Source organism: Podarcis cretensis (assembly GCF_951804945.1).
Source record: "Podarcis cretensis genome assembly, chromosome: 10".
NCBI lineage: Eukaryota > Metazoa > Chordata > Lepidosauria > Squamata > Lacertidae > Podarcis > Podarcis cretensis.
This window is the reverse complement of record NC_137179.1, coordinates 12,064,304-12,078,158: the sequence shown is the minus strand read 5'-3', so window position 1 is coordinate 12,078,158 and position 13,855 is coordinate 12,064,304. Positions and strand designations below refer to the sequence as shown.

At 47.0% G+C, this 13,855-nt stretch overlaps 1 protein-coding gene and 1 long non-coding RNA gene across 2 annotated transcripts in view; both read right to left on the bottom strand.

The window, feature by feature from the left end:
• The window catches only part of LOC307225356, a 106,579-nt gene that overhangs the window by 33,413 nt on the left and 59,311 nt on the right, over positions 1-13,855 (bottom strand). The gene's annotated exons all lie outside the window — the stretch shown is intronic.
• LOC307225228 (GTPase KRas-like) overlaps positions 1-13,855 on the bottom strand; it is a 52,096-nt gene that overhangs the window by 33,413 nt on the left and 4,828 nt on the right. Inside the window, 1 exon segment of the mRNA XM_079993121.1 lies at positions 1,977-2,098. Coding sequence (XP_079849247.1) covers positions 1,977-2,098 — 122 coding nt within the window.

Here is a 13,855-nt window from a genome sequence, read left to right as displayed (position 1 = left end):
GGCGGTAGGGCTGCTGTTGCAACCCACCACAGGCCAGGCCATTTCAATTACAGTATATACTCGAGTATAAGCCGATCCAAATATAAGCCGAGGCACCTAATTTTAGCACAAAAAACTAGGAAAATTTATTGACTCGAGTATAAGCCGGTTGACCACACCACAAACCAGGTGGTGGCGGCAGCGGCGGAGGAAGGAGCAGCCCGAAAGGGCTGCTTTCGGGCCGCTTGTCCCTCCACCGCTACCTCTGCCACTCACAAGAGCAGGCATAGGAGCCACGGTTGGGAAAGGAACAGCGCAGCAGCAGGACCACCGGCAAGAAAGGGCTCCTTTTGGGCCGCTCATCCCGCTGCCTCACTCGAGTATAAGCCGAGGGGGGCTTTTTTCAGCATAAAAAATGTGCTGAAAACATCGGCTTATACTCAAGTATATACAGTTTGTTATTCGTTTATTAAATTTGTCAGTCGTTTTATGTCGCCCGGGGCAGCCCAACGCAACTTACAAACCAACCAACAAGCAATACTCATAGAATTATAGAGTTGGAAAGGACCCTGTAATGGTTCTAGGGGGTTGTTCATGCGTAAATTGGCGCCACACCTGGCTGGGTTACCTGGGTGAACCCTTTCTGTCCAGACAGCCACCCATCCGTGGCTGTCTCAATCGCTGGCAGAATCCGTCAGTGGGCGTTTCTTGAACTTCTTCCAGCAAAGAAGTTATTTGATGCCCAGTCTCCTCCTACTCTCCCTGCGCGGAAGTCTTCTGTGCAGGGAGGGTGTGGGCAGCGGAGGACCCGTGCTCTCCCCGCTGGTCTCCTGCGAGGAGTCCTGGAGCCTTCTCTCCGATTCCCCCATATGCTCCCCTCCTCCACTGGTGCTACGCTGATTTCCTTCCCCAGCAGATGGGCTGCCTCTCTCCCTACTGGGACCCTCCCCGGCATCCCTCTGGAGCCTTCCCTCCGCCTCTGGCTCCGATGGCAGTTCCCTGACAGACCCCAAATGAAATCTGGTCCATCCCCTCTCAATGCAGGAATCCTGCACACAGCCGTCTCTGGGGGTGGGGCTCAAACCGCCAACCTTCTGGTTAACAGCCAGACGCGCTGACCCATTGCACCACACTAGAACCCCACATCTCCTGCCCACCTAGCAGTTCGAAAGCACGTCAAAGTGTGAGTAGATAAATAGGTACAGCTCCGGCAGAAAGGTAAACAGCGTTTCCGTGCGCTGCTCTGGTTCGCCAGAAGCGGCTTAGTCATGCAGGAAGCTGTACGCCGGCTCCCTCGGCCAATAAAGTGAGATGAGCGCCGCAACCCAGGAGTCGGCCACGACTGGACCTAATGGTCAGGAATCCCTTTACCTTTACCTTAGACCCCACGTGCCCCAGTACTGGGTCCCCACCCACCCGCTGAAGACCAGTGCTCTACATCAGGCATGCATTCCAGATCCAGGAACACGCTTTTAACATGCATTTGGGGACCCGTCCCTTAATCTTCCACCCTATATTTGCTGGGAGCACTCCCATTGCTCACGGAAGCTGTTTTGGGAAATTCCACAACTCAAGGAAGAAGGCTGCTGGGTTAAACCATTTTTGTCCCCTGCAAGTCAGCCAGTGAGAAAATCCACCTCCTCCAGTGGCTTTTGCCAGATGACTCCCACAATCCATGGGTGATTAGGGAACTAAGTTATACCAAGAGCAGAGTCATTGAAATGAATGGGCCCAAGTCTGTGAATAGCATGAACACAGCACAGCTCCATGCCTAGAGGAACATCGACAATCCACCTTTGACAGAGAGTCGTGAAGAATTAATAGACGATTAAAGGTTAAAAAGGGGGTTAATCCTTTCTCTCTGTTATCGTTATGAACATATGCAAAACCCAAGAGCTAAATGCATCCTAGGAGAGCCCAGTCAAGATGGAAAAGGAGAAAACAAGATTCCTGCATTGCCTTGCGGTCTCTTATTCACTTATTAGGAAATCATTTACCTCTATTGTAGGGTCGTATTCATCTACGAAATGGTTCTGAATCAGCTGTATTGTCAGCGCACTCTTGCCCACGCCACCAGCTCCAACAACAACCAGCTTGTATTCCGTCATCTTCTGCAGGCCTGTTGAAGATGAAGCAGAAATATCAGCTTTATTCAATGGAACACTGGAGGCCCTTTGGCTACAGGTAACTCTTCTCGTTGCCTTTATTCGCAGGTCCAAAGACACAGAAACCACAAGGAAAGGACGCTGCCATCAAATAAGCAAAGCTTTGCATGGCTTCGTTTTCCAAGTCCAACGTCGGAAATGGCAATATTCCAGAAACCAGGAGGGCATCTCGGTATAGCAAGACACTCTCCAACCAACCTTGCATTTAACCACCCTAGAACAAAATAACTTCAAAAAGAAACACCAGGGGGCTGAACTGCAATTCATCAGGCAGTTATGAATGATGTCAGCTGGGTCTTGAATCAAAATTGTGGATTTTTGATTGCACTCCTTACACCACCAATGCTGGGATGTTTCTTTCGTCACCTTGTTTAATCGGCCATTGCAATTATTTTGCTTTTAGGGTTGTACAGTAGGGATGGGCAATATCTGGTTTTCAACATCACAATATATCACCAGCTAAACATTGTGATATACTGATATATCACCAAGTCTGAAATAAGGCATTGGCCAGCTTCACGGTTTTTCCTGCATCGTGATTTTTGCAAAGCACAGAAACACACACACCATGATTCGCGATATATTGCCAGGTCAAAAATTATGAAACTGATATTACAATATGGACTTGAAACCAGTTTTGGACGATTTATCAACATATCGTCCAGCCGTAATGTACAGCTAAGCTGGTCTCTGATTGGACTTTTTGCATTCCAGTTATTTCTGATACCCTCATACACACCATGCTGCTCCCAGTCTCATGTATCTGAACGTAAGAGTGGTTCACCTAGTGGGGTGAAGCCAAAGCAATGGCCTCCTTCACCTGCCAGAAGGGTCGAAGCGGCAGCAAGGTCCGGGTTGCGCCAGCACACCATGAAAACGTGTTTGGCACTCACACCAATGCAGCTGCAAAGGCCTGACTCTGCCGCTCCCTCAGTCCTGCCAAACCGCAGACATGGCTCAGCAGAAGGCAATTGGTGGTCTCCACCACATGGGACAACCTGCTCCTCCCACAATCCGAGAAAGATTGGGTTGCATTTAATAGAATCATAGAATGACAGAGTTTTCCAATACCCTTTTTCCAATGCCCAGTTTTCCAATACCCTTTTTTAAAAAAAAATTGCTATGGGAGTAAAGCTGAATGTACACAAGTTAAATGTTCATAAGTTGTGGGCTTGCCGTATTGAGAGCATTGGCCAGAAGCACAGCCCCTGGCAACATGCCTCGAAAGCGACAGAAATTAACTAAAGACAGCTCCACCATGGCCTATGTGAGTAAGAGGGATCTGAACCATGGTTTCCTGATTCCAAGGACAGCGTACTCACTGAATCAGGTTCAGGAATCACTTTAGAGCTATTTACATACCTAATAATGCTGTGAGGAGGAATTAAAGAACTTTTAATGAGGGTGAAATAGGAGCGCAAAATATGGTTTGAAGCTCAACATCAAAAAAACAAAAATCATAGCTACTGGGCCCATCACCTCCTGGCAAATAGAAGAGGAAGAAATGGAGGCAGTGAGAGATTTTACTTTCTTGGGCTCCATGATCACTGCAGATGGTGACAGCAGTCACGAAATTAAAAGACGCCTGCTTCTTGGGAGAAATGCAATGACAAACCTAGTAAAAGGTAAAGGTACCCCTGCCTGTACGGGCCAGTCGTGTCCGACTCTAGGGTTGCGCGCTCATCTCACTCAAGAGGCCGGGAGCCAGCGCTGTCCGGAGACACTTCCGGGTCACGTGGCCAGCGTGACTAAGCGGCATCTGGCGAGCCAGCACCAGCGCCGCACACGGAAACGCTGTTTACCTTCCCGCTATAAAGCGGTACCTATTTATCTACTTGCACTTAGGGGTGCTTTCGAACTGCTAGGTGGGCAGGAGCTGGGACCGAACGACGGGAGCTCACCCCACCGTGGGGATTCGAACCACCGACCTTGCGATCAGCAAGTCCTAGGCACTGAGGTTTTACCCACAGCACCACCCGCGTCCCTAGACCTAGACAGCATCTTAAAAAGCAAAGACATCACCTTGCCAACAAAGGTCCTTATAGTTAAAACTATGGTTTTCCCAGTAGTGATGTATGGAAGTGAGAGCTGGACCATAAAGAAGGCTGATCGCTGAAGAATTGATGCTTTTGAATTATGGTGCTAGAGGAGACTCTTGAGAGTCTCATGGACTGCAAGAAGATCAAACCTCTCCATTCTGAAGGAAATCAGCCCTGAGTGCTCACTGGAAGGACAGATCCTGAAGCTGAGACTCCAATACTTTGGCCACCTCATGAGAAGAGAAGACTCCCTGGAAAAGACCCTGATGTTGGGAAAGATGGAGGGCACAAGGAGAAGGGGACAACAGAGGACAAGATGGTTGGACAGTGTTCTCGAAGCTACCAGCATGAGTTTGACCAAACTGTGGGAGGCAGTGGAAGACAGGAGTGCCTGGCGTGCTCTGGTCCATGGGGTCACGAAGAGTCAGACACGACTAAACGACCAAACAACAACAAAATAATGCTGTAGATCACTTTACACTCGAAAAGATTCCACAGCAATTTATAGTAAATCAGACCACCACCACAATTAAAACACAATTTTCAAAAAGTATCACCGACACACACACACACAACTGCTATCAAGTTACTTGACTTTTTTTTTATCATGAACACTTGAATGTCGAATGTCTATAAAAAAAAAGTATTTACTCGGATGGCACCAGCAAAACCTATTTTTAAATTTACGACTTCAAACAATATTATTGTAGGGCTGCTGTTGGCTGTCATGTTCTCTCCCATTAAAGTCCGTTTTTATCTAGTTAGGTAATTTATGAGCCAAAGAGGGATTTTTCTTGTACTTTGAACTTGAGAAACACATCATTATTATGATGCAGCGCCAGCTGAAATGAAATGAAAGTCACAAGTTCCATATTACTTGGTTAAGATGCTAATCTAACAGAGAAAAACATCCTATTTTCTTTCTTCATCAAACTGATAAAACTTACTCAGCAGAGCTTTTAATAAATTCATAACAGATTACGTGACGTAGGTTAGGCGGAAACACATTGCGGCTGTCACTTCCCCAAAGCCAATACGGGATAAACTGGGATTAGAGTCGATGTTTCTCACTTCCAAACTTGAAGATACCAGCCAAGTGCTTTTCAGTTTTTCAGCCTTCAAGAAACCGTTTCTGCTTTGGACTTGCCTGCCAGATAAAACTCTTGATGGAACCTCTGCAAGTTGCAGAGAATTCTGGCGCATGTTGCAAGGTGTGCAGCCAGCTCACCTGTGCACTAAGCAGACCTGCTGAGCCTCAGCTTGAGCTCTGGGCATGGACAACATGGCCCCAATACACCCTGTACAAAGAAAGAGAAGATAGATACCAGCGGGCAAAGAATTTTTCAGAGGAAGTTGCCCATCATAACTGATCTCTTTGTGACCATTCCACATTCATCTGCATCCATATAAAAATCCACATACAAAAACATTTCAACATGTGTGATTACGGCTGACTATTAGGCATGGCAGCTGGGGCTGGTGGGAGTTGTGGTCCAAAACCTCAAGAAGACACCGTAAGAATTGGTAGAAAATGTTAGTAGTGCTGAAAAACACCTTTATGATGCCTGGAACAATAGAACAAGGGTAGCTTAATACGACACTCTCCACTTGACTAAAGTTCAACTTGGTCACCAGGGATGATGGGAGCTAGAGTCCAACGGGCATCTCATAGAATCATAGAATCATAGAGTTGGAAGAGACCACAAGGGCCATCGAGTCCAACCCCCTGCCAAGCAGGAAACACCATCAGAGCACTCCTGACAAATGGTTGTCAAGCCTCTGCTTAAAGACCTCCAAAGAAGGAGACTCCACCACACTCCTTGGCAGCAAATTCCACTGTCGAACAGCTCTTACTGTCAGGAAGTTCTTCCTAATGTTTAGGTGGAATCTTTTTTCTTGTACTTTGGAACCATTGCTCTGTGTCCGCTTCTCTGGAGCAGCAGAAAACAACTTTTCTCTAAGAGGGTCATAAGTTCCCTCCATCCCTGCAACTCTAGAATGCGTTGGCTGAGGTTCCTGCATTGCAAGGGGTTGGGATAGATGACCCTCAGGGTCCCTTCCAACTCTACAATTCTCAAAGGTTCCACAACCACATCCAGCAGCCTTTGGAAGGTGCAAGGACTGGAGCTGCCACAACAAACACATCCAAACACGATGTCTATGCAATGAGACAGTGTCTTTTCTTGCGCGAGCCAAACTTTTAAAATACCACAGGTGAGCTTTAGAGCTACACAGACATTTTTCACCAGGCTGAGCTGCTCGGAGAAAGAACAAACAAAGCCTTTGCCGGGTTATACTTTATCCTAGCCAAGCTTGCCACATTTAAAAAATAGGAAATAATCGTTACAGAACGTTAATAAACATTACAGAAGCCATCTACGGACAGGGTGGTGGGAAGCTTTAACCTCTCAGGAATTCCCCCACTGGAAATATGGCCATTTCTGCATATCCAGCACTCAGGACCTCTCCAATTTGAACCACAGGGACTCCGCAAAAACCTTTACCACCCTGCATACTCTGGTTACAGCAAGCGGCAGACAGGCCACTCGCCACAAGAACAGGGAAATGGCACATCCACAAGGTCTTCAGTACTACTCGGCATCTAGATTTGCCCAATACAGTGGTACCTTGGTTCTCAAACTTAAACTGTTCCGGAAGTCCATTCCAAAACCAAGGTGCACTTTCCCATAGAAAGTAATGCAAAATGGATTAATCTGTTCCAGACTTTTAAAAACAACCCCTAAAACAACAACGTAACATGAATTTTACTATCTAACGAGACCATTGATCCATAAAATGGAAGTAATAAACAATGTGCTGCAGTCACACAATCAATCAGTAGTTGAACTGGGTTCCACACAGTCAGCAAAACAAAACGAAAAAGAGCCGCAAAAACACAAAATAAAGAGCAAAAACAGACAGACCTCAGCGTAGCACTCAAATCGGAACCATAACACTCAAGACGGACGCATAATACAGAAAAAGTTCGCAAACTGGAACACTTACTTCCGGGTTTGCAGTGTTTGGGTTCCAAGTTGTCTGAGTACCAAGGCGTTTGAGAACCAAGGTACCACTATATAGAAAACAAAATTTCGTTTGGTTTAAAGTTTAAACTCCTCATCCCCAATATTTGTTCATATTCATCTTTCAGTGGTTTTGCAGGTACAAGATCTCAGGCTCAATCCCAGGCATCTCCAGGTAGGGGCTAATAGAGACCCCTCCATGATGCGCTGGGGAACAGCTGCCAGTCAGTGCAGAGGACACTCAGCCAAATGGGCTTGTGGAGTATAAGGCAGCCCCGCCCCCTTTTGCCTCTGGCCCCACCCACTTTTTGTCTGTTACTCCACCCACAATGGAATTATACAGTTGGAAAGGACCCCCGGGATCATCAGGTCCAACCCCCTGTAATGCAGGAACCTTTTGCCTAACCTGAGGCTCAAATAATAGTAACAACAACAACAACTTTATTATTTATATCCCACTCATCAACAACAACTTTATTATTTATATCCCGCTCATCAACAACAACAACTTTATTATTTATACCCTGCTCATCAACAACAACTTTATTATTTGTACCCCACTCATCAACAACTTTATTATTTATATCCCACTCATCAACAACAACTTTATTATTTATATCCCGCTCATCAACAACAACTTTATTATTTATACCCCGCTCATCAACAACAACAACTTTATTATTTATGGAAAAAGGTAAAAGGCGGATCTAGATGGATCCTCGTGAATTCATATGATTTTTTCATTCAAATTAAATAAAACCACCATGATACTGTAGACGATGTCTTACTCTGTAGACAGCATCAAAAAAATCACGCATCCATTTCGTGGGGCCGCAGGGGCGCAAAAGCATGTTTAAAAAACACGGATCCTCATGGATCCTCATGATTTTTGCACAAGACCAGCCCAAAGTCACCATCAGTTCAAACATCATGGCCAGGGGCACAGCATCCACCACATAAATCACGGATCCACGGCTTCCTGGCCATACCGTGGCCCAAAAACGTGGTTTTGAAGCACGGATCCTCATGGATCCTCACGCTTTTCGCATTAGGCCAACCCAAACTCACCGTCAAATCACATATCATAGCCAGGGGCACAGTCTACACCACAAAAAACTCGGATCCACGCCTGCCGGGCCATGCCGTGGCCCAAAAACGTGGTTCCGAAGCATGGATCCTCATGGATCCTCATGGTTTTTGCACAAGACCAGCCCAAAGTCACCATCAGATCAAACATCATGGCCAGGGGCACAGCATCCACCACAAAAAACTCGGATCCACGACTGCCTGGCCAGGCCGTGGCCCAAAAACGTGTTTTTGAATCACGGATCCTCGTGGATCCTCACGCTTTTCGCATTAGGCCAACCCAAACTCACCGTCAAATCACATATCATAGCCAGGGGCACAGTCTACACCACAAAAAACTCGGATCCACGCCTGCCGGGCCATGCCGTGGCCCAAAAACATGGTTCCGAAGCATGGATCCTCATGGATCCTCATGGTTTTTGCACAAGACCAGCCCAAAGTCACCATCAGATCAAACATCATGGCCAGGGGCACAGCATCCACCACAAAAAACTCGGATCCACGACTGCCTGGCCAGGCCGTGGCCCAAAAACGTGTTTTTGAATCACGGATCCTCATGGATCCTCACGCTTTTCGCATTGGGCCAACCCAAACTCACCGTCAGATCACACGTCATAGCCAGGGGCACAACCTGCACCACAAAAAACTCGGATCCACGCCTGCCTGGCCATGCCGTGGCCCAAAAACGTGGTTCCGAAACATGGATCCTCATGGATCCTCATGATTTTTGCACAAGACCAGCCCAAAGTCACCATCAGATCAAACATCATGGCCAGGGGCACAGCATCCACCACAAAAAACTCGGATCCACGCCTGCCTGGCCTTGCCATGGCCCAAAAACGTGGTTTTGAATCACGGATCCTCATGGATCCTCACGCTTTTAGCATTGGGCCAACCCAAACTCACCGTCAGATCACACGTCATAGCCAGGGGCACAACCTGCACCACAAAAATCACGGATCCACGGCTTCCTGGCCATACCGTGGCCCAAAAACGTGGTTTCGAAGTACGGATCCTCATGGATCCTCACGCATTTTCCATTGGGCCAACCCAAACTCACCGTCAAATCACACATCATGTCCAGGGGCACAGCCTGGTAAAAGAAAATTAAATATGTTCAGAGTCCTGTAGTGATTTCATGCTCTTTATTGCAGCTTGCAAAACAGTGACTGAATTTCCCCCCAAACCTGAGGCTTTTATATACATTATTTACACAATGAGTCCCGTCTGACTGGCTGATTCTGCTTCCCTCCTGGAGCCTGATTGGTCTTTTCCTGCAAGTCAATCAGTTCTTGCATTCTAGGATCCTACTTGCCTATTGTTCTAGGATCCAAGCTTAGTACATAACAGGGAAGGAGCTAGACAAAGAATGATCCAAGAAGTCCTCAACGGCAGAACAGGCGGGTGATAACAAGCAGTGTGTTACAACGGCTCTGAAGGCGGATGAAGGCTGCAGCAGATAGGATCCACCAGTTCGTCGTGACTACTCATGCCATCAGAACAGAGCCCTTCTGCGAAGGCTGTGCATTGGTCAGCGTGCACTGATCTACACACATAAAACAAATTCACGCACAGGCATCTTCCAAAAACCCAACACAACCCCCCCAACCGTCCCCCCATGGCGATCACTAAATGGCCACGGGGGCAGGAATGTGAAGCCCCTAGTCATGAACTGACACATGGGCGGTGGATACAAATTCAGTCATTCTGACTCAAGGAATGAGGCAGTTGAGCAGCTCAGCAGCTGTATCCATGACTGAGCAGCCCCTTTTAGGATCCACTATGCTCACCCCGAAAAGGGGAAGGGGCTGGAAACGGTGCCCTAAACATAGTATGCCTCCCTTTCCCCTTGACTGGATTACCGCGCCCAGGTGGAATCTCTTTTCCCATAGTTTGAATCCATTATTCTGCATCCTAGTCTCTAGAACAGCAGAAAACAAGCTTGCTCCCTCTTCAACATGACATCCCTTCAAATATTTAAACATGGCTATCATGTCACTCCTTAATCTTCCCTTCTCTAGATTAAACAAATCCAGCTCCCTAAGTCTCTCCTCATAGGGCTTGGATTCCAGACCTTTTACATTTTGGTCACCCTCCTCTGGACATGCTCCAACTTGACAATATCCTTCTTCAACTGGACACAGTATTTCAGGTGTGGTCTGACCAACCAGAATAGTGTGGTGGCATTCCTTCACTTGATCTAGACACTATACTCCTATTGATGCAGCCCAGAATTGCATTGGTGTTCTTAGCTGCCACATCACACTGTTGACTCATATTCAGCTTGTGGTCGACCAAGACTCCCAGATCCCTTTCACTGGTACTGTTGTCAAGCCAAGTGTCCCCCACCTGTGCATTTCATTTTTTCTATCCAGGTGTAGTACCTTACATTTCTCCCTATGGAACTCCATATAGTTGGTTTTGGCCCAGCTCTCTAGGCTATTCAGGTCATTTTGAATTCTGACCCTGTCCGCTGGTGTATTAGCAACCCCTCCCAGTTTGCAGTCATTTGCAAATTTGATTAGCACGCCCTCTATTCCATCATCCAAATCATTTATAAAAATATTGAATAGCACCAGGCCCAGGACAGAACCTTGTGGAACCCCAATAGTCATTTTTTTCCAGGATGAAGGTGAGCCACTGATGAGCACTCTTTGGGTTCAGCCCGTCAACCAATTACAAATCCACCTAACAGTAGCTTTGTCTAGCCCACATATTACTAGTTTTTTTGCAATAATATCATGGGGGACCTTTTCAAAGGCCTTACTGAAGTCAAGGTAAGCTGGTACAAGGGAAAGCAGGATTGTAATTACCGTAAAAATTACTGATCATAGAATAGAATCATAGAATTGGAAGAGACCACAAGGGCCATCGAGTCCAACCCCCTGCCAAGCAGGAACACCATCAGAGCACTCCTGACATATGGTTGTCAAGCCTCTGCTTAAAGACCTCCAAAGAAGGAGACTCCACCACACTCCTTGGCAGCAAATTCCACTGTCGAACAGCTCTTACTGTCAGGAAGTTCTTCCTAATGTTTAGGTGGAATCTTCTTTCTTGTACTTTGGAACCATTGCTCCGTGTCCGCTTCTCTGGAGCAGCAGAAAACAACCTTTCTCCATCCTCTATGTGACATCCTTTTATATATTTGAACATGGCTATCATATCACCCCTTAACCTCCTCTTCTCCAGGCTAAACATGCCCAGCTCCCTTGGCCGTTCCTCATAAGGCATCGTTTCCAGGCCTTTGACCATTTTGGTTGCCCTCCTCTGGACACGTTCCAGTTTGTCAGTGTCCTTCTTGAACTGTGGTGCCCAGAACTGGACACAGTACTCCAGGTGAGGTCTGACCAGAGCAGAATACAGTGGCACTATTACTTCCCTTGATCTAGATGCTATACTCCTATTGATGCAGCCCAGAATTGCATTGGCTTTTTTAGCTGCCGCGTCACACTGTTGGCTCATGTCAAGTTTGTGGTCAACCAAGACTCCTAGATCCGTTTCACATGTACTGCTCTCAAGCCAGGTGTCACCCATCTTGTATTTGTGCCTCTCATTTTTTTTGCCCAAGCGCAATACTTTACATTTCTCCCTGTTAAAACTCATCTTGTTTGTTTTGGCCCAGTTCTCTAATCTGTCAAGGTTGTTTTGAAGTGTGATCCTGTCCTCTGGGGTGTTAGCCACCCCTCCCAGTTTGGTGTCATCTGCAAATTTGATCAGGATGCCCTTGAGTCCATCATCCAAGTCGTTGATAAAGATGTTGAATAAGACCGGGCCCAAGACAGAACCCTGTGGCACCCCACTAGTCACTCTTCTCCAGGATGAAGAGGAACCATTGATGAGCACCCTTTGGGTTCGGTCAGTCAGCCAGTTACAAATCCACTGAGTGGATCCTAGTTTTTTGTGGTGCACGCTGTGCCCCTGGCCATGATGTGTGATTTGATGGTGAGTTTGGGCTGATCTAGTGCAAACAGTGTCAGGATCCATGAGGATCCATGCTTCAAAACCACATTTTTGGGCCATGGTGTTACCAGGAAGTCGTGGATCCTAGTTTTCTGTAGTGTAGGCTGTGCCCCTGGCAATGATATGTTATTTGACAGTGAGTTTGTGGTGGCCCAATGCAAAAAGCGTGAGGATCCGTGAGGATCCGAGCTTCAAAACCACGTTTTGGGGCCGTGGTGTTGCCAGATAACCGTGGATACTAGACTTTTGTGGTGCAGGCTGTGCCCCTGGACATGATATGTGATTTGATGGTGAGTTTGGTTTGGCCCAATGCAAAAAGCGTGAGGATCCATGAGGATCCGTGCTTCAAAACTACGTTTTTGTGCCACAATATGGCCAAGACATTTACTTCTGCTTCATTGACTATGCAAAAGCCTTTGACTGTGTCGACCATGGCAAACTATGGCAAGTTCTTAAAGAAATGGGAGTGCCTGATCACCTCATCTGTCTCCTGAGAAATCTCTATGTGGGACAAGAAGCTACAGTTAGAACTGGATATGGAACAACTGACTGGTTCAAAATTGGGAAAGGAGTACGACAAGGCTGCATTTTGTCTCCCTGCTTATTTAACTTATATGCAGAATTCATCATGCGAAAGGCTGGGCTGGATGAATCCCTAGCCGGAATTAAGATTGCCGGAAGAAATATCAACAACCTCAGATATGCAGATGACACAACCTTGATGGCAGAAAGTGAGGAGGAATTAAAGAACCTTTTATTGAGGGTGAAAGAGGAGAGTGCAAAATATGGTCTGAAGCTCAACATCAAAAAAACGAAGATCATGGCTACTGGTCCCATCACCTCCTGGCAAATAGAAGGGGAAGAAATGGAGGCAGTGAGAGATTTTACTTTCTTGGGCTCCATGATCACTGCAGATGGTGACAGCAGCCACGAAATTAAAAGACGCCTGCTTCTTGGGAGAAGGGCAATGACAGGCCTAGACAGCATCTTGAGAAGTAGAGACATCACCTTGCCAACAAAGGTCCGTATAGTTAAAGCTATGGTTTTCCCAGTAGTGATGTATGGAAGTGAGAGCTGGACCATAAAGAAGGCTGATTGCCGAAGAATTGATGCTTTTGAATTATGGTGCTGGAGGAGACTCTTGAGAGTCCCATGGACTGCAAGAAGATCAAACCTCTCCATTCTGAAGGAAATCAGCCCTGAGTGCTCACTGGAAGGACAGATTGTGAAGCTGAGGCTCCAGTACTTTGGCCACCTCATGAGAAGAGAAGACTCCCTGGAGAAGACCCTGATGTTGGGAAAGATGGAGGGCACAAGGAGAAGGGGGCGACAGAGGACGAGATGGTTCGATAGTGTTTTCAAGGTTACCAGCATGAGTCTGACCAAACTGCGGGGGGCAGTGGAGGACAGGAGTGCCTGGCGTTCTCTGGTCCATGGGGTCACGAAGAGTCGGACACGACTAAACGACTAAACAACAACAACATGGCCAGGAAGCCGTGGATCCGAGTTTTTTGTGGTGCAGGCTGTGCCCCTGGCTATGATGTGTGATTTGACAGTGAGTTTGTGGTGGCCCAATGCAAAAAGCGTGAGGATCCATGAGGAT